This window comes from Puntigrus tetrazona, chromosome 20, assembly GCF_018831695.1.
Source record: "Puntigrus tetrazona isolate hp1 chromosome 20, ASM1883169v1, whole genome shotgun sequence".
Taxonomy (NCBI): domain Eukaryota; kingdom Metazoa; phylum Chordata; class Actinopteri; order Cypriniformes; family Cyprinidae; genus Puntigrus; species Puntigrus tetrazona.
Window position 1 is genome coordinate 19,577,047 of NC_056718.1, and position 20,624 is coordinate 19,597,670.

General features: G+C 38.2%; 1 protein-coding gene across 3 annotated transcripts; it reads left to right on the forward strand.

Annotated features, from left to right (window-relative positions):
- The first annotated feature begins 283 nt into the window (after positions 1 to 283).
- Positions 284 to 20,597, forward strand: mpv17 (mitochondrial inner membrane protein MPV17). Of its 3 annotated transcripts, none has more exons than XM_043219795.1 (8): positions 284 to 555; positions 1,428 to 1,510; positions 8,167 to 8,282; positions 10,015 to 10,107; positions 12,654 to 12,749; positions 18,183 to 18,215; positions 18,306 to 18,358; positions 18,906 to 20,597. In XM_043219795.1, exons 2-8 carry the CDS (start codon positions 1,438 to 1,440, stop codon positions 18,973 to 18,975), a joined length of 534 nt encoding a protein of 177 aa, XP_043075730.1. In that variant the 5' UTR covers positions 284 to 555; positions 1,428 to 1,437; the 3' UTR covers positions 18,976 to 20,597. The 3 variants fall into 3 exon arrangements, with proteins under 3 accessions (XP_043075730.1, XP_043075726.1, XP_043075727.1); XM_043219791.1 differs by lacking the exon at positions 18,906 to 20,597 and adding an exon at positions 18,440 to 18,899; XM_043219792.1 differs by lacking the exons at positions 284 to 555; positions 18,906 to 20,597 and adding exons at positions 680 to 936; positions 18,440 to 18,899.
- The last annotated feature ends 27 nt before the right edge of the window (positions 20,598 to 20,624 follow it).

The window sequence follows — 20,624 nt, forward strand, 5'->3', positions numbered from 1 at the left end:
TGTAAGTGTAAGAAGTGTACATTCCCTCAATTAGATTTTTTTTTCCCCCTTTATTTTTCCAAATCAATTCCAGGTACACAATTATTTATAAGCTTAATCACAATTATTCAAATCATTATTTTAATTTAAGTGCGATTTAAAGTGTGTCAAATCTATAAAAGCGTTTTTATAATATTAATAAAGGATTATTAATATTATTAAATCATTACCATTTTTTTTTTTTTTACCAGTAGTTACGTAAATTCTCTGGCTGGGCTTTTATTTTGAAATGTTCCGTGGCGCTTTGAAGCGTTCACTTGCTGCTTCACACTATCTCAAGCATCATGTTATACTGTTGACTTTTCGGTAAAATGAATTATAATCAAACATCTCTTAGCTTGTTCAGATACAAATACAAGCAAGACCGAATGACTTTAAACTTAAGTTACATCTTCGGAAGTCACTTCGTTTCCGTTTTTGACTTTGGGAGTCTTTGAAAACGGCAGCATACCGCTTTAATTTCAGCAACACCAACATCTATTAAACACTCACTGTATCACTTCTCTGCGTGACAAGGTAGGTGTACACTTCTGTCTAACTTAAGTCTCCGTAAGGGTTAAAACTGACTGTGAAGGAGTTATAACATACGTCATTTTACTTACGCAAGACGTCAACGAGATACATTTTATCAGTTAAAGACATATATATATACACTTTTTTGTATGTCTGCGTTGTGAGAAACAGAATTGTCCTTATCCGCTTGTGTAAAACAAAATCGGTTTAACGTTAGTTGGAAAATCACGCTGATTTGTCGCACGCGCCTTTGAGCCAAAGCGCGAGACTCTCATCACTGCAACTGAACCTTATAAAAACCAGGATGGTTCACCTTCTGGTACTCATTGACTTTCACAGCATGGAAAAAACACTTTGCAAGTCAACGGGGACCAGTAACTAAAGGTGAATTGTCCCTTTAACCTGTAAAAATTCTATTAATTATCAGTCAGCTATTTACTACATCGATAACGCAACATATAAAGTGTAACGCTAAATGACTCTTATGAACCGGTTCCTTTAATGAACCAGTTGTTTTTCAGATAATCGTAGAACATTTCAATTTCATATTTTATTGATTCATTTTATATATATATATATATATATATATATGTATGTATGTATGTGCATATGCAAATCTTATTTGATAACTTTTCAGTAACTACTTTGGGATCAAATATCGTTTAGCATTTGTTGAGAAAATGATGTTGCATAAATGAAAAAAAAAAAGTTTGATCATTTATCTGTCAGTAAGTGCAATGATAATCTAACATTTATATTGTCGCTACATACTAATTATTAGCCATTGTTTAAATGTTAATCTATTTTTCTCCCTTTGCAGCAGTTTTTCAATATTCCTCTTTCCTCTGTCTTTTTTTTTTTTTTTTTTTTTTTAGACTTTGTCACATGGCGGGCCTTTGGAGGTCTTATCAGGTCCTGATGGCCAAACATCCATGGACAGTGCAGATTATAACTGCTGGTAAGAGCTACAAACTCTCCACCCTCAACTCTTTTTTAGTTCTGCGGTTGATGTTCCCAATTCTCTTTAGGTCAACTCAATCTCAGGTGCTACAGATTAAATATTTATCTTTCCTGTTAGCACAATCGCTCCTAAACAGCGAGCGTCAATAATAGATCAGCCACATAAACAATGCAAGCCTTTCTCAGCAACAACCTGCTTAGCTGTTTGCTTGAACTTTGTAACTGTGGGTTATCACGAGGTGGGTCTATTTTAGGTGGTCTATTTTAGTATGTTGTTTTGGTTATTTAACGCTTTCTTTTATATTGAAATACGTTTTAACCCGTACTGAGCCAGCGATGCTTACATTAAGTAAGACAATATTGGCTTTTATTTGGAAAATAAAATTAGTTTTTTGATGCAATTACACCATTCTACCAGAAGATGGGAGCACAAAACAACGTATTAATGAAAGTCTTGTCAATTTGTTCTGCTGAAGGCTTTTTGTCAGAATACAGAAGATGATGTATGGGTTTAAGTTTTATCTTTTAGAGGTCAGAGTTCAGTGTACTATTGGAAAAAAACGTGAACTCTTTCGAGCAACCGTGGAACGGTTTTGTTCTTCATTAAATAGCATTTTAATTCTGTAATTAAAACTTACATCTCCGTTTCTTTTCTAACAGCAGGGAGAGTTATGTCTATTTGAAAACAATCACTCATTTTGCAGCTTTGGTGAAGTCAGTGGGGCTGAAATGACACACTTCGTCTTTAAATTCACATGCGATTAACTAATCTTTCACTTTGTTTAACAAAATAAGTGAATGAGAGTCCATTTTATTGTTAATCAATGAGCCCGCTTGAAGAAGCCGCTGGGCGCATTGTGAGTCATGCAAACTGTAGCATTAGGATTAATTAGTACTTGGCCAGACTGGCACTGACAACTTGGCCAAAGTGCTTAAAATCACCAGTGGCCTCATGTGCTGAGCGGTTGAGGGTGCAAGTTTATGTAATCAAGATTACAGACATGAGCTATGAATCATCTCCTTTGTTTTCCACATGAGGAAGAGGACTTGGAATATTTATAGAAACTTTAGCCCTATGGGTATAGGTTTAATATTAGACGGCAAGATGCTTAAAAGGAGAGGAAAGCTGGGTTATTTCAAAATTAAATAATAACTGGATGTTTTCTCAGCGATGTGGTCCAGAGCTGATGCACAGAGCAAGGGACGTGATCTTACCTTCAAATAAATTGAATGCAATAAAACCTGGCATTCTTGGGCAAGGTAGAAAAACTTCAGTGATTTGGAAGTTCAAGGTTAAATGTTCCCCCCCGCCCACCAAAGTTAAACTCATATGCCAGTTTAATATAAAAAGGCAACTATATGTACGTCGTCGAACGTTGACCATCCAATGGGGTGAGTTTCAGGTGGGACTATCTATTTGTCCAACCAATGGCTGACAGGGGAGTTGTCTGTTTGAAAACTATTTGAAAAGAGTCGTGGTTTTAAAATATACTTAAAGTAAAAGTTTTTAAATTAAATTATTAAATGTTTAATTTGAAAATATGGTAGATATTTACATTGGATGTACACTACTATTTAAAAGTTTGATGTGTTTTAATATTTTGGATATTAATTATCTTATTCTCAAAAAGGCTGCATTTATTTAATATTTTTAAATATTTTGAGTAATATTGCTTTTATACATTTTCAATGTAATTTATTCCTGTAAGGGCAAAGCTTTGCAGCATCATTACTTCAGTCTTTATTGTCACATAATCCTTCAGAAATCATTTTAATATGCTGTTTTGGTGCTCAAAAAATAGTTCTAGCTGATTTTATTTCTAATAGTTATTAGTTTATTAATATTTTTTTTTTAGATGTATGCACACTTTATACCTACTATCAACTGCATGCTAACTTATAGTTATCAAAAGCTTTTCACTGTGTTTTAGTCGAACTCATTGATGTTCATCAAGTACATTAAGATTTGAAATCTCACTAAAATGGGTGAATTGTTGGTGAAATCCACTTTGCAGCACAACACAGGGTGATGAGAATGCATCCATTTTTTTTGCCGTTCTGTTTCTTGCCACTAGTGCTTCTGCTTTAACTGATGCATTTGCTTGAAGTGATAAATGGATTTATTTATAACAGGTAGAGATGTGAAGAGGAAGAGATTAATGAGCGAATTAATAAATGAATGGATGGAGGGGATGAAGGCGCTACATTTCCGTTTTCAAGTCATTAACGATGCATTAACCCCATAATCTGAGCTAAATGTAGAACTGAAAAAATCAATGTCATCCAAAGAGGGCAAATCTGAACGAATGAGGCTTGAATGTGTTTACTGTAACGCAGGTAAGCCATGTCACACCGGTCTCATCAGCTAAATGGGTTGGGTTGCCAGAGCCTGCCCGCTGGTCTCTGTGGAGAACGTGCTGGCTGCTGATAGATCCCTGCCAAATTGATCACATATAATTTCACTAAGCGCAAGGTGCGTCAATCAGGGTTGTTCTTCCCTGGAGACTCTGCCTCAAGGACAGACGGTGGGAAGTATTGTGCTGACATCAGCATGTTTTAAGATGCATTTAGCATAGATGAGTGCCATACTCCAGTTGGCATGAGGTACGGGGCAGATTGCACCTGAGTGTGTGGTAAATTGCATTTTATTTAGCGCAGCATAATGACAAATAACTATGTTTATGGTTGGATGGGGTCGTTGTCTGTCTTAATATAGATAAATGGAATTTGTTTTCCCTGTTTTCGTGGTTATTGTAATCAGAGGCTTGGAATGTAACTTTTAGGCAGGTATTTTTCATGGTTTTGGGTCCAAAGATGATGATTAAAAAAAAAATTCAATTTCAAATTTTATTTTTAACTTTCTATTCAAGTATCCTAAAAATCCACAAAAAAATCACCCAAAAAAGAAAATTAACTGAAAATTTGCTCACCATCAGATCTTCCAAAATGTAGATGAGTTTGTTTCTTTATTGTAACAGATCACAAGAAATTTAGCATTACACTTGATCACCAATGGATCCTTAATAATGCATTTGTTTATTACAAATATACAGTTATTTTCTTTCATGAGATATTTAATGGTTGCGTCCATTGCTTGTAGAATTTCTGAATGTTTTTATCAGCTGTTTGGACTCTCATTCTGACGGCACCCATTCACCGATCGTGAGTTCATTTTCAGCAAATGTCTGTTTGTGTCTTTGTCTGTGACCGAGAACTATCCCTTTAAGCAGCACTGTTTTCAACACTGACTATAGCAGTACTGACTGTTGGAAACTCAACATTGCCATCACAAGGACAAATTGTCATTGTAATCAGAGACGTAGGAAGCAAATGTAAAAGGGACTTTTTAGGACAGTCTGTTCCTAACGGATGTTTTAAGAGTTTACTCTTCGGTGCTTCTCAACCTGTTAACGTCAAGCTGAACCAAGAAGTGGAAAACATAAGTGTTTATTATCGCCTCACAACATGCTGTTAGCTCTCACTCAGCCTTTGCCCTCCCGTCTGCCTGGTTCTGCCTACCATGATCAATAAGCTGGTGCTGTTTTGATAAGATGACCCAGTAAAAGCATGGCAAAGGTTCCTGGCTTTTTCCTGGATTATTAGTCTTTCCTTGACATTTTATGAAAAGGTTAGGTCACTTAAAAGGGGCTACGTTGCTTCACCGGGCTCTGTCGTTAAGGCAGAATGTCCTTTGTAAACCATGATATTTGGGCAAGTGCGAGGAAGCAGCTGTCCTCTAAATTTAAAGCCAGTTGCATTTTTTTTATTTTTTATGTGTGGCTCCATTTCTTCTCCCTGGCAGTTCTGTATTTGTCTGCAGAATTTTTTTTTAAGGATCGTGCAATTTAACCACTCATTATAAAAAGCTTTACTTTGTACAGTGTCATTAGTTTTATGTTGTAAAGTTAGGCACGGAAATTCAGAAAGTAACTATATTTTTGATACGGCTGATAATTGAAATTCCGGTTTATTTCATAGATGTATAGATAGATCGATATTTGTTTTCTGCAGAGGCCTCCAGTAGCTCATTTAAAACCCTGTAAGTATTTGCTGATACCAGTGTGTTTATCTGTAATTTTCATTTTATTGTACCTCTGTGAAATGCAGAAAGTCTTTTATTAGCCCATCTTAACTTCAAAGGTTTTCAAACTTGCGGCTTACTCTGGGCTTTCTGTGAACTCTGTTTTTTTTCTGAAGAAACAGATAATCTCAAAGCAGTGTTAGTCTCACAAACCCACTGCTGGTACCATCAGTCCGGTGCCTGTGTACACTTAGTCATGTCATAACACTGAGTCACTACAGTGTTTGTGGTGAAGCACAAGGACGACGCTCCGAAGTCGCCGTAGTTTGTAAAATTCGATCGGAGAGTCCAGCAGCGCGTTTCTGTCACAGATCAGAAAAGGCTTCGCCCGCTGTGTTTGTGTGGGGTTGAGTGAGAGCGTGACACAGTCTTTCTGTTGGTGGATCACCCCGCTGTGCCCGTTAACAACCTGCTGGAGAGAGACCAGAGTTCCCAGCATCCTCCTCTCTGAGGCATTTCATCTCACACCGCCCTCCTGCTATGGCATGCTGTGTACAATAGCGGCTTCTGTCCAGCTCGCCGTGTGTTTTGAACAATGACCTCACTTATCAGAAGTTGATTCACCTGACTGAGCTTCTGTTGCATCAGAATAGTTCAAGTAATTTTAATTCATTAATATATATATATTGGACCTTATTTTTTTAGAATGCATGTTGATTTGTTTTTAGTTTAGGGTAGTTTTGTTTATTGTTCCCTGTTTTGTCTTTCTGTTCTTTTGTTTTATGTACTTTACTATATTCATCTTGCGGCTACAATATGCAATTTTGTTGCTTTAGTACTATAACAACCCATTAGAATATAATTATAGAATTATTAAATATACCATGTCCATATTTTTGTACCAATAAGACTAAGTAATGTTTGAACTTTATTAACTGGTGGTATGTTGTAGTTGTGTGTAAAATTGTTTAATTAACAAAAATTAAAACTTGTTTATAATTATTGCTCTTTTAGTTTGATTTAGTGTGGTTTTTAAAATGTAATAATATTTGAACGATGGCTTTCTTCATTTCTTCATATCATCTCCTCTGTGTCAATATGGGTATTTTTGATAATTGAAATCAAAGATTATAACTTTAACACGCCTGTTTTTCATGGCTCTTAAGATAAAGGCAAATGTAAAAAGGACTGTCCTCACAGGACAGCAATGAATAAAAAGGAAAGAAATCTCTTTTGTGATGAGTTCCAATGGTTTTGGTTTCTTTTATTGAGGTTTGCATTCATTTTGGGTTTCCGATACATGTCAATACTCAGTGAGCTCTCTGTTTATGCACACATGCATAATGCATGGCTCTGTTTGCTTTGACTGCAGACGATCGAAATGTGTGTGAAGAGAAAGGAGACCTGTGACATTTCCAGCAGTTGGGAGGAAACAGCTCTGTCAATGTGATTGGCACACACTGTGTGTGTGTGTGTGTGTGTGTGTGTGTGTGTGTGCGCGCACAAGTGATGAGCTGCAGTCTATCTAAAGCCTTCCATCACTCATATTCAACAGCTTCTGTTCATTCAGTGTTTCCTCAAGGGTGAATGGATGAACACGCACACACACACATTCTTGAGCACATACTTTCAAACTCTAGGGTGTTGGCAGGTCTCTCATGGTTTAATTTTTTAAACACTTTGAGATTAATTTATACATGCATTTATTCATAGTGCCGATGGATAGCACTAAAGTCTGAAGGCTTGTCAAGTTGGTCTGTAAGAGGGAAAATATTTGTTTGCTGAGACAGATTTTACTAACAGTTCTTTTTTTTGCAGATTTTGTATATTTACAGTGTGCTTTTTCTTTTAGCTTTTACTACAGTCTAGTGTAAATGTTTTAATAATTTGTGAGAGATGTAAGTAAAACTGTATTGCCTATCATAAAATCAAACAAACAGATAAATGAATTTTATATATATATGGTTTTAATTTGTACATTGCAATGTTTCCATAGTGTTCTCAGAAATATGTGGCATGGTTTGTCTGACTAATCGTGTTTTACAGGATAACATCTGTCCCTGCTATTAGGAAACAGCCCCCTGTGGCGTTCGTAAGGGGGTCTCAACGCAATGTGAAATTTACAATGTGACATTTAAAGGTCATTGTGGGGTGAATTAAAGTCTGAGTCTTCTGCCGTTCTTTTTATACATTTAATAATGAATAAGTGTTGGAAACATTGTAGAAGAACTGAAGAAAAAAAGTACTATACAAAATTTGGATTCTGTGAAATATTTTGCATGTTTTCTATTAAGTCTCTTATGTACACCAAGGTAATATTGTGATTTTATTCCAATTTAAAATACCTGTTGAATATATTTCAAAATGCATTACTGTGAAGGTAAAGCTGAATATTCAGCATATTACTTCAGTTTTCAAGGTCACAAAGTCAAGATTTGTTATACTAAGTTTAAGGAGATATGGTCTCTCAGTCAGTAGGTAGTGAATGGGGCGGCAAAGATCTGAGTGAGTGCTTCCTGTCATTTGCCCCTGATGTGGTTACCTGTCTTCACGCTGGGTAGTGGGGGCAAACAGATGCCTGACTGGCACCCTCTCACTCTCTCCCTGCCTCTTTTTTGCTCCCTCTCTTGCAGGATCTCTGGTGGGTGTGGGTGATGTCATCTCCCAGCAGCTGATTGAGCGCCGTGGACTGGCCAATCACAGCGCAAGGCGCACTGCCAAGATGATGAGCATCGGCTTCTTCTTTGTCGTAAGTCTTCTATGGTACTGTTCCATTCGCATTTGAGATCCTCCAACTTTGTTACATTGCACTGATGTAATTTAAATACAGGACCAAGTGAGTTAAATCTCTGAAGGTTGCCATTTTTGTCATTCTTTGAAAGTGAAAGTACATTTATAAATATTCTGGCAGACCAAAAACCCCCTTAATTATGATGCTTATTTATTATCAAATACTCCTTTGAATTATCTTATTACATGCCTCTCAGACAAGGTTATCTGAGTTTGAGGTTGGCAAGATTTTAATTTTTTTTTTTTCAAGAATTTTCTTATGCTCAGCCAGGCTGCAATTCTTTGATCGAAAATACAGTATATATTGAAAAATAATATTCCAATTTAAAATAAATGAATATTTTTATATATATTAAAAGGTTTTTTTTACTGTGAAGGCAAAGCTGAATTTTTAGCATCATTACTCCAGTCTTCAGTCACATGATCTTCAGAAATCATTCTAACATACTAATTTGGTGCTCTAGAACAGGATCATATTATTAACAAATTTAACAGTTGTGTAAATTAAACAGTGAAATCAGATAAGGCTTTACCAACTCCCTATGTCAGGAATAGCAAACCATTGGCTTTAAATTAGATAATAACAATTCTAAATAAATAAAATAAAACTTCAAAAAGAAATGCAAAACGTCAGGCAATTCAAATATTTAAAGGTTTTCTAGTGCTTTGACCATAATAGATCATGTGTGTAGGGTGTCATTTGTTGGACCAGGTAATGAAGATGCACAGTGATTGACATGCGCACAGTGATTGATATATTGAGCACCTTGCTCTTCCCTTCCTCTCTCTCACACACACACACACACACAAAACACTAATGCACTAGTTCTGTCTAAATGACTTGAGGTCTAATCTGCAAATGGCCTGTATGATTCAAAGCTTTTACAAGCCTGAGCACACTCAATTCAGCCTTTTAAACATCAGACCTTAGTCGTTATTATTAGTGCAGTACAATCTGTTTCACAAAAGACTAAATCACAGGTCAAAACTTCAGGTGAAACTTGTCCTGCATCTCCTGAAATAAAATCTTGGAAAGATTTTCTATCCATTGAGCTATAATTATATTGCATTTCTGACGTGCCTATTTTATGTTGGGAGTGTAGGGTTATAGACAGAGTGCCCAGTCAACCGAATTAAGCAGAAGCTCAGTATTAATCATTAAATGTGTCATATGGCATCCTTTGTTTTGCTAATAGGACAGGAAAGAATGCAGGAAGACAATATAGAGCTTCTATATATTCACTGTACATACAAAATGACAAGCGTCTTCTCAAACAAGTGCGCAGCTGTTTGTTAAAGACGCCCGTATGCATAATTTGCCATTGGTGGGTGATTTTACATTGATGCTGCTAAACCGCAAATTATAATTGCATTAAAAGAGAGATTTACCAAAGAATTCAGTTGTCATTGTTGACTGGAACACCCCCGGGAGACACTGTTTGACACATTTATTGATCAGTTTGCTAATCAGGCCCAGACTGAAACCACACTGGGAAACAAAAAGAGAGCTCATTAATTCACAGAGGATTGAAGCTAATTACAGCCCGCTGTTTTCATAATCACGTCATGAACAAATGAAACCACTGGCACGGCCTCAAGATTCTGGGCTCGTGTTCATGGTTGTTTACTGAAGTGTTTGAAGTGCTACACACATGCGAGAGGAGTTTAGTGAAGTTTTCTGTGTTTTGAAGGGTCCGGTAGTCGGTGGATGGTACAAGGTGCTGGACAAACTTGTTACTGGTGGTACTGGTGGTGCAGCTCTGAAGAAAATGCTTGTTGATCAGGTGAGCATATGCCTGTTCTTTAGCAGTAATTGCTTTTGTGTGTGTGTGTGTGTGTGTGTGTGTGTGTGCGTGTGTGTGAAAGTGAGATATTCATAATTTTAGTACAATTAGTACATATTTTTGTATTATAAGACAAAACGTCACTTAAGTTTATTATATTTTTATTTACACAACAAAATCCCCTAAAAAGTCTAATAGATCAAACTCATAGACATGAGATATAGGCCATAGGTAATCACAGCAAGATGATATACAGTCATATCTCAAGTCTGTGAGTGTGATATAGTGTTTATATGGCACGAGTGTGTAAATACATAGGAAATAAAAAGCTCCATTTAATGTAGAACTAAAATGTGTGTTTAGTTCATAAGATTCTGCATCATTTAGCCCCTTCTCTGGTTGATTTTATACAATTTCAATCTATTGGAAACAGAGTAACTAGAGGTGCTGCTAAAGCTGATTGCATAATTCCACATAGATAAACCTTGTTTGCTCAAGCTGTTTTTCATTCAGAGCATCACATCAGTGGAAGACCCCAATCAATTAGAGAATGTACATCATTTTTTCCTTCTAGTTTTTTGGCCTAATAACATCTGGCAAATGGACTACCTACTTATTTCCACCACAAATCTAAAGTTGACAGTTTAATAGCTGAGCCCAAGTCTCTAATTCAAAAACATCACTTTAGAGCTAGTACCGGAGGAGCCTTGCGTAGCTTCATTAAAAGTATGTTGTATTATATATGTGTCGTGGTACTCTCGTGAATGGTAGTGGTGACTGACTGGAAAAGAAGAAATTGTTGAATGGAGTTCTTTTTGGGGGTTTTTTACACACAAAAAGCTTCAGAAATCTACACGCCACATGGACTATTTTAATGAGGCCCTTACCACTTTTTCGGACTTTGAATGTGTTGGTTCCGACTATGCTGTGTCAGAAAGCTTTTTCATCACAAATATCTTTATTATTATTCCAAAAACGAAGGTTTTGTTGGTTACAACTCCTACCCTTTAAAAGCTTCTGCCATAACATTGCTGATTCTCATGATCTGAGTCCAGATCCGGCCTGCTTCATTTTCCCATGCTGTTGTCCCTCTTCTCCCCATCACATCAGTGTTCATTACAATTAATAGGAAACGGCAAAAATACAGTCAAATCTCAATTTTCGATGTTTTAAAATATCTTCAGTAATAAATACACGCATGGAAAGTTGTCCCTAGAGCTGACAGTCGTGTCTTTGTTGAGTATGCAGACACATGTAAAGTGCTTTAGGAGCTTCTATTTATTGCTGTTGCTACGTGCTTTATCCCTTTTGGGGATCCCATCCGAGCTCTCCCTTCATGCATGTCAAGTAATCCATCCTCTGATAGGCAGTCAAACAAATGAGTGTTTGCATAAGTCATTGTTTACATGATTGGTGGAATGAATGTACAGGATGAAGAGGACAAAGGCACGCAAGACAGGCCCTCTCCCCATCACCGGATTACACCCAAACAACAGCGCTTCCAACGCCAGCCTGCTCTCCCACATTTATTCAGCAAAGAGATTCTAGGGCTATTTTTAGAGACCCACTTTCTAAATATCTAAAAGCCAGTACGGCCAGCGACAAGTTGTGCGTGTGCTTGCTTTCATCTGTAGATATTTAATATTTCTTTTTTTGAGAGGCTCACAACAGCTTTTAAGCATTAAAGTGATTATTTCATTTAGCTATTAACATGTCCACAACTTTATTTCACTCCTTATAGCACTTAACATACTTAAATTTATAGTAAAATGCGGTAACACATTAGAATAGGTAACCCTTGTTAACTATTATGACTTTTCCCTCAATAAATTGATAGTTAGTAAGGTAGTTGTTAAGTTTAGTCATTGTTAGGAATGTAGAATAAGGCATTAATATGTGCTTAATTAGCACTAATAAATGGCTAATATTCTAGTAACATGCATGATAATAAACAACTAATAGGTGTACTGTAATAAAGTGTTGCCTAAAATGAGAATAAATGTGGTGCATGTGCATTTAAATAGTATTATGTAGTCAATTATATAGTAATAAAAGTATGCATAAATACATGCAACTAACACTAAATCACCCCTTCATAACCATAGAGTATGTACATAATTAATTAATGTTACTTCTTGTATAAAGGTATAATTACAGTGTAACAAAGACACTGTTAAAAGTCAAAGGAAAATCAAAGGGGCTGTTTTTAGTTTATGCCTGACACATTGTTGATTGGTTTCTGTAATAAATCTATTTGGGATGTCCTTTTGGAAAACCACACTCCACAATTCCAGTGATCTAGTGTGCTAATAATAAATGAATGCGTCAGTCTCTCACCGTGTCCTTGATAGCTGTCGACATGTGCTATGTACAGTATATGTGAATATGTGAGACAATAGCCTATAAATTAACAATTAAACTGGATTAGATGTATAATGGTATTTATTATGAAGATAAAAATGTATTCTTGTACATTTATGCATCATCTAAAAATCAATGAGATGGTTTCTATAAAGTGTTCTAATCAGATCTTTATATATTCACAGGTGGGCTTTGCTCCGTGTTTCTTAGGTGCTTTTCTGGGAATATCCGGAGCGCTCAATGGACTGACTGTGGAAGAGAATGTAACCAAACTCAAGAGGGTCAGTTTTCATCACAAACCTTAATTTTGTGATAAAATAGTAATTTTTTTCTTCCAGCATTGATACAAAAAATACAAATGTGATATAAAATTATTAAAATCACTATTAAACACAGAATAATTAATATAATAAGAAATACAAAAATAATAATTAGTTAATATTAATTATTTTTATTCATATATTCTTGTTTTATATGAAAAACACCAAAAGTTGCGCTCTATTATTTTTCTATCCCAACTATTAAAATTCTCTATGCTTTTAACTAAAAAAACCCCAGCTAAGACTAATTTTCCCTATTCTTTTTTTTCCCTGTGTACTTGTTTTCTTTAAATCCTGTCACAGCATTTACATGTTATTGCTCTTTTGTTGCTTTTGATTGCTTCTATTGTTCTAATTTGACTAAGCGTAAACATGAAATAAAATAACAATCATTCTTTTTAATATAAAATCACTATTAAACACCAAACGTCCGCTCAAAGAGCGGTTTAACACTTTACTTAAAACCTTTAAGTAATACATTATAAAAGTATTTTAATGCATTATGTCGTGCAATGTATCTTTAGAATGCATTGTGCAGTTAACACAATATAAAACCAATCAATTCATTGTTTCAGTCTTAATCATTTACAACAAGATTTCATGTATTACAATGAATAATAAATAAAGCATTACGCCCTTTAATAACCCTTTAGAATAAATTATACATATAGCAAAGATTCCTATATTTTCAGGCGTAAAGGTGTTTTTGATCACAGAGTGCCCTTGCTGCCAAAGAACATACATTGAAACTCCATCAGATGTCCTGAAAGTCCACTCTCACACCATCCTTCTGTCTTGTGACCCTTATATTGGCACTCTATATTTGGAGGGTATTTCCGCCGATGGAGGGATGAAGGGACGGAGAGCTGCAAGCAGTGACTCATGGGCTTGTAGGAACAACGGTTGACACAGCATTGTCTCTGAGTGGTGCCATCAATTATTTATGTAGGAAAGGTGTCGTAGTTAAAACAAGACTGAAAGGTCAGTCACCTAAATGTCAGAAAAGACGCAAAGCTAATGATAAATGCGCTCATTAAGCCAAACGGAAGAAATGCGAGCTGAAAGCCAATCACTAAAAACACATTTAGTGATGCCGCTCTGCGCCTAGACTTAAAGAATCCCCCTCGACGCATTAAAACATGTACCTGTTGGTTATTAGAAGCGCTGTTTTTGGTTTAAACAAGGTTCTCTGGTGCTGATGTTAACTCTTGGTGTGCCGTGGACGGTGTTTACCTTTTTTTTTATAGAATGACTTCATGTCAGGGGTAAGAGCGACAGATCGGAGTTCGCTGAAGTGCCCTTTAAAGCCGAAGTAAACGACACTCTGCTGCTGGAATGGCAGCGTTTGACACTCATTAGGTGGTAGCTTAGTGCTCAGGACTCTGCTGGAGCAATGGAAAGGTCATGGGTTTGATCTTGGGTTGGAATGGCCTGTGGATTGGACAGTTTGTGTGTGAACCGGTATTCTTAATTCTCCAGGGAAACTGAATTGAATGTCCCTTTAGAACGAATGCACCTGCTAAATGAAAAGACACTTTCGATTTTTTTCAATGGATGATGCCAATACCACTATATAAAGATCAGTATCAGTATTTTTCTTCCTTATTTTTATATGACTCGAATTAGTTTTGCTGTTTTTGTTAAATTTCTTTTCTTCTCACTTTTTTCAGTTTTTACTTTCTTTTTGATTATCTTTTAAAATCTTTTATTTTGTCTTTTCGTTTTTTTTCCACAGTATGCTTCACATTTTTCTTGTTTTGTTTTGCTTTTCTATTCTGTGTTCATTTCCATGTTCACTTGTTCTTCCTTCCTTTCATTTATTTATCCTTTCTTTCTTTTATTTGATATAAATATTAATCATTTTGAAAAATGTATTTCTGACCTGAAATTAACAAAAATATTTGTTGCGTGAATTTTAATGAATAACTGTGCCAATAATAGCACAAAAAAGAACTGGACAAAAGAGCAAGAAAACCAACAAAAGTTAAAAACTGAAAATTACTAGCATCGTTCATAAGGTATGAAAAATAAATGATAGCCTCATTATTTATTTTATTTATTATATACATTTATACAATATGTTATGTTTTGTAAAAATACACAGCAAATCTGCAGTAATTCAACGTCACTTTACCTATACTTTATACAAGTGTCTCTAGGTAAGGCTAATCCTGTTCTGCAGAGTCTGTGGAGTCAGGTTAAATGCCATCTCTCCACTGACTGCTTTATCCTACTTTAACAAATAACACCAAGTGCAACATTAGCATCATCAGGTGTTAGTCTGGAGAGTCGCCCCACTGTTCAAATTGGATTGAAAGGTTAAGTGTGCATTAGCTCGCAGAAAAACACAGATTAGAACCAACAACTCATCCACAAATTATCGTTCTCCTTGTGAGCCGCCTGGCGCTCCAACAGAGAGATCACGGCAATATTTGTCATCGCATTGGGGTCTTGGTGGTGTTTGTGAACCTCCGGTTTGATCGCTGTTAACAGTTACCCACAGCTCTCTACCTGTGGGCAGTTTCCAGGGCATTCAGGATTTGGCTGGTCTTTGATGTTGCTCACTTCTAAAGATATAGCATATTAGCGTCCCTGTTGTGCTCTGTGTGTTTGTGTATTCAAAACGGTCCAAAAAAAAATGAAACGTTCTCTGTTCCTGCGGGGCTAAACTCCTGTGACGTCAAGCTCAGGAGAAACAATATAATGACGTCTTGGCCCCGCGGTAGTTTCACCTCAGGTGGCCGGTGCCTTGTTCGTTCTTAATTAGAAACTGTTAAGGCAAAGAGTACAAACAGAAAGAGCACAAGTTTCTAATACTGGCTTCTTTTACACACTCAATCTCACTAAGCTGACCTTTCAAAAGATGGCACTAGCAGGGAAAGGGCCCTCGTGTTCCAGATGACTTGATTTTTATTTGGCAGCGGGGAAAGGAGGGTGTTGACTTGTGCTTGATGCAGTGGGACAGAGCTGTGGAGCTCTGTCTGACTGGAGCCCTTTCGGCTGGGTTTAGGTACCAGCATCATTAGTCATGACATGATGAAAGCATGAACGAACAGGTAATGAGCTCTTTTTGTGTCTAAATGACAGAAGCTTTAAAAGATGAGGGGAATAAGAACTTTTAACCGCTCAGAGTCAAGACATTTTATATATATATTGTGACGGGAGGAGCCAACGACAGACACAGTGGGCGTGGCGTCAGGCCTCGGAGAGGCTTTTATTGACAAAATAATAATAATAATACAAAATAAAGTGTCCATGGGAAAAGTGTCCAAATAAGAAGGGGATCTGGTGTCCTCGTCGTGCCGCGGGAAAGTGAAGGTTGAGGCCGTGTTCCAGGGGAAGGGTCCAGGTAAGGGGCGGAGTCCGGCGGTCGCGACGCGCTCCCCTTTTTCTGGCCCGGGCGCGAGGGGCGGCGGCTTCTTCCGCGGCGTCTCCGTCGCTTCTTTGCTCCGGCGGCAGAGTGGGATGAGCTGTGTGCTCACAGCCTGGACTCACGGGGTCCCACGACGCACTTCTCGGACGGCGGGTGAGGTCCATCGCGCACCCTTCCTGGACCCACTAGGACACCAGCGTGCATGCACGGGAAGAGACCGGTCTCCCGAGGAGAGACGCGGTCAGGTATTTAACGGCGACGGTGACAAGGCTAAATCCCTTCAGGTGTGCCTCGTCACACGCCGCCAGACCTGACCGATACCACGCCCCTCCTCTCGAACACACCCACTCCCGTCCGGGAGCCTGGTGAAGGGCGGCGAATAAAGGACGGGGTGATGGTGACAATAAAGAGGAGGGGCAGCCGACTCGTCACATTCCCTCCCCAAGCGTCAACCCCGTCAGGCGGTCGCCGCCACGCAGGAGTGCTACCTTCCTCAACCAGGCTCCAGCGGTCGGAGTGGGCGGGGCAGGGATTCCTCTCCGGGCAACTCCTCTCGCACCGGGACAGAGAAACCGGGAATTAGTCGGAATGCTCAACCAGCCACCGGTAAATGACAGTAAACGCAAGCGTCCACTTACCCTTCCTGGTGGCTGGGAGCGAAGTCTCCGTTGTTCCTCCGTCCCGGCATGGGTACCAGCGAGAGGGATGGCGTCATCAGATGTTGCCCAACTGTGCCGTCTAAGCTCCGCCTTGCCCGCATTCTCCACCACTGTGACGGGAGGAGCCAACGACAGACACAGTGGGCGTGGCGTCAGGCCTCGGAGAGGCTTTTATTGACAAAATAATAATAATAATACAAAATAAAGTGTCCATGGGAAAAGTGTCCAAATAAGAAGGGGGATCTGGTGTCCTCGTGTGCATGGGAAAGTGAAGGTTGAGGCCGTGTTCCAGGGGAAGGGTCCAGGTAAGGGGCGGAGTCCGGCGGTCGCCGCGCGCTCCCCTTTTTCTGGCCGGGCGCGAGGCGGCGGCGGCTTCTTCCGCGGCGTCTCCGTCGTTTTTTGCTCCGGCGGCAGAGTGGGATGAGCTGTGTGCTCACAGCCTGGACTACGGGGGTCCCACGACGCACTTCTCGGACGGCGGGGTGAGGTCCATCGCGCACCCTTCCTGGACCCACTAGGACACCAGCGTGCATGCACGGGGAAGAGACCGGTCTCCCGAGGAGAGACGCGGTCAGGTATTTAACGGCGACGGTGACAAGGCTAAATCCCCTTCAGGTGTGCCTCGTCACACGCCGCCAGACCTGACCGATACCACGCCCTCCTCTCGAACACACCCACTCCGTCGGGAGCCTGGTGAAGGGCGGCGAATAAAGGACGGGGTGATGGTGACAATAAAGAGGAGGGGCAGCCGACTCGTCACAATATATATTAGTGCTGTAAAATGATTGATCACGAGGAATCACATCCAAAATAAATGTTATGTTTTTATATCTATATATATATATATATATATAGATAGATAGATAGATAGATAGATATATAGATAGATATAGATAGATATAGACAGATAAGTAAAGTAAGAAAGTAAATAACATAATATACATTAAAAAAAAATTTATAGATCTGTAAAAGGGACTGTCATGGTTTTGATTTGGGTATTTGCAAAAGCGTGATTCATTTCAATTACATGAACAATATGATTTAAAATTTGGTATTAAGGTACTCCCATTGTACTTCAGCTTGTGTTTTAAGAAATGTCAATTTGCTGAAAATATTACAAGGAACATTGGATAGGAACAAGCAGCGGGGTCAGAAACACATTTCATTATGTTCAGTTCAAAAGACTAGTTATGAAACTTTGCCTAAAAATAATTCATTAGAACTAACCTTTTCTTATAACAAAATAAAATGTGTGCATTCTGCCACAATGGGTGTTGTGGGTGCTTTTATGTATAAAAATAATATTCACTAAATTATCATTATTAAAAATTAATATTGTTTTCATTTTCCATAACTCAATAGGACTACATGGATGCCCTGATCTCCAATTACTACGTAAGTGTTTTCCTGCTGTGCCTGACACTCTTTTCTTTCTTTTTCTTTTTCTTATTCTGTATTTAATGCAACGTCTCTTCATTTCTCCAGCTTTGGCCTCCGGTGCAGATCGCCAATTTTTATTTCATCCCTCTCCACCACAGGTAAAGCTCTGGCTTTAAAACCCACCCTTTTTGGCCTCAAAAGTCAAGCGATCATTGCTAATGATAATGCATCCATTGCAGCAGGGCACTAATCCAGCAGCGCTGGAGATTTAAGGACGTCACTGTGAAGAGAACGTACAGGACGTGCCTCACACAGCGTGTCGCACAACAGCATTGTGAAAGATTATTAAAGGGAACAAAGCTGAGAAACTTTTGAAGTCTTTTTAATTAGTCTCTCGTTTTCATCTTGACTTTTGGGAGTTGAGACGGATTGTTTTTGTGTGTGTCTGTGTGTGTGTGTGTGTCTGTGTGTGTGTGTGTGTGTGTTGTTTGATGTTACTGCTTTCTGGCACCTGAACGTCCACACTGGGATTAACACCTAGAGTCTGCTGTATCCATCTCCACACACACACACCTGGAAAGCATCTGGTTTTGCATCATTTTCTGTGTTTGTTTTAAAACATCGATGTGATATTTGCATTCGGTCACACTTATTCTAAATAAATGATTTCTAATGCAGTGATATGCCTGTGCTTGTGTTTTTCAGATTGGCTGTTGTTCAGATAGTGGCTGTAGCCTGGAACTCTTACCTCTCCTGGAAGGCCAATAAGATGTAATGTGAAGTTCCAGATCGACCACTACCTCACACACGGGAACATTTTCGTTTGTATTTTTTTAACAGTCGATCTCTATTAAATAAACGTAGTAAGAGACTCGCACATGGGCGCTCAAAGCTTACAGATGAAGTTTGCGCAACAAAAGCTGGCCTAATAGCATAATTCAGATATCTGACATTTTATTAACCCTTACAATTAACTCTATTGTAATATTTGTGATTACAGATTCTGTAAAGAATTCTACGCTTTATTCATACGCCTGTATTTGTCAGTGCTTAGATGATGAATTATGGTGTATTGATCACTAAAAATAGCAAGCCTGTTTGTTACAGGATGTGACTGCATTTTGAGTCGGTTTTTTGTATCTTCTGTGTTCAGTAATTAAGTTCAGGAACACGTGATTGACAGAGGTGAAGTTATGGGCGTTATCTTCTACTAGGGCATTGATTAGCACAATACAATCTTTCACAGATGCCAGACCATTCTTTTTTATTCATTTACACCTACTTCAAGTGCTGAAACATGAAAAATTGAAAAGACATTATAGGAAAAATGATGCATTGCTTTAAAGCACCACACAACAATTAAATTAAAAAACCAAAGAATGCAAATGTTTACAACAAAGCTTCAAGACTAGATTTATCAGTGGTGAGACTAATTTCAAGTGGCAAGTCTTTCCATAATCTATAGGCCCTATATATTCTTCATCACTCATACCTTGGAAGTATTTTATGTAAGACAGTAAATCTATCAAAACGTCTTATATTTTCTACTATGTCTGAATCTTGTTAACCCATTATTAACTTATCCCTATGTACTTCAGCACATTTATAAACTCTGGTAAAAATCTGTGCAGTTGGTCTGCATTTCAAAGGAAAGGCCGCCATTGAAACCTTGGTGTGAATTTGCTGATTTTTTTCTAGCAGTGTTGAACCAATAGACCCTGCTCTTTGCTGCCCTTGCCAATAGGATGCAGGGCGGCTGTTCCTCAGCTTGACTGCAATTCACAGCTTCAGTCCGCAGATCAGCTCTTTGACTGGACAAAGCTGTCACTAGATAACTAGTGGTGTATCTGCTAACTGTCATCCTTCCAAAAAAAAAAAAAAAAAAATCAAATCACACCTACTGTTATTAGCCTCTATATATATTTGCTTCTTCACACTGAGCAGGAAGGTAAAGCCATGTTTAGGATTTTCCTTCGAGAGCGTGTCAGGCTTATATAAATATCTCGACATGTCCAGCTAATGCTTCGTCACTCTGGGGAATTGACAGCGAGCCAGAAACAATAGTCAACAGTGACTAAACCTCTGCATCTGGCTGCTGAAGGCATTTTTCACAGCCACTTGTTATACTCTTGTTATAATTTACAGTCAGAAGACATTTTAATTCATGACTACATGACATTGTGTACTTTACTAATATGAATGCCAGTATTACCACTTGAAGTTCTCAGATGTACTTCTGATACTGTGAATTTAACTCGTATGGGTTATATTCAAATCATTTGTGTGTGTGTGTGTGTGTGTGTGTGTGTGTGTGTGTGTGTGTGTGTGTGTACTTAAAAATAAACCACAGCCATGTTGAAGTGTACAAATCCAGTTAATAAAAATATATGTACAACATTCACAGTTCCCATTATTGTTGCAATC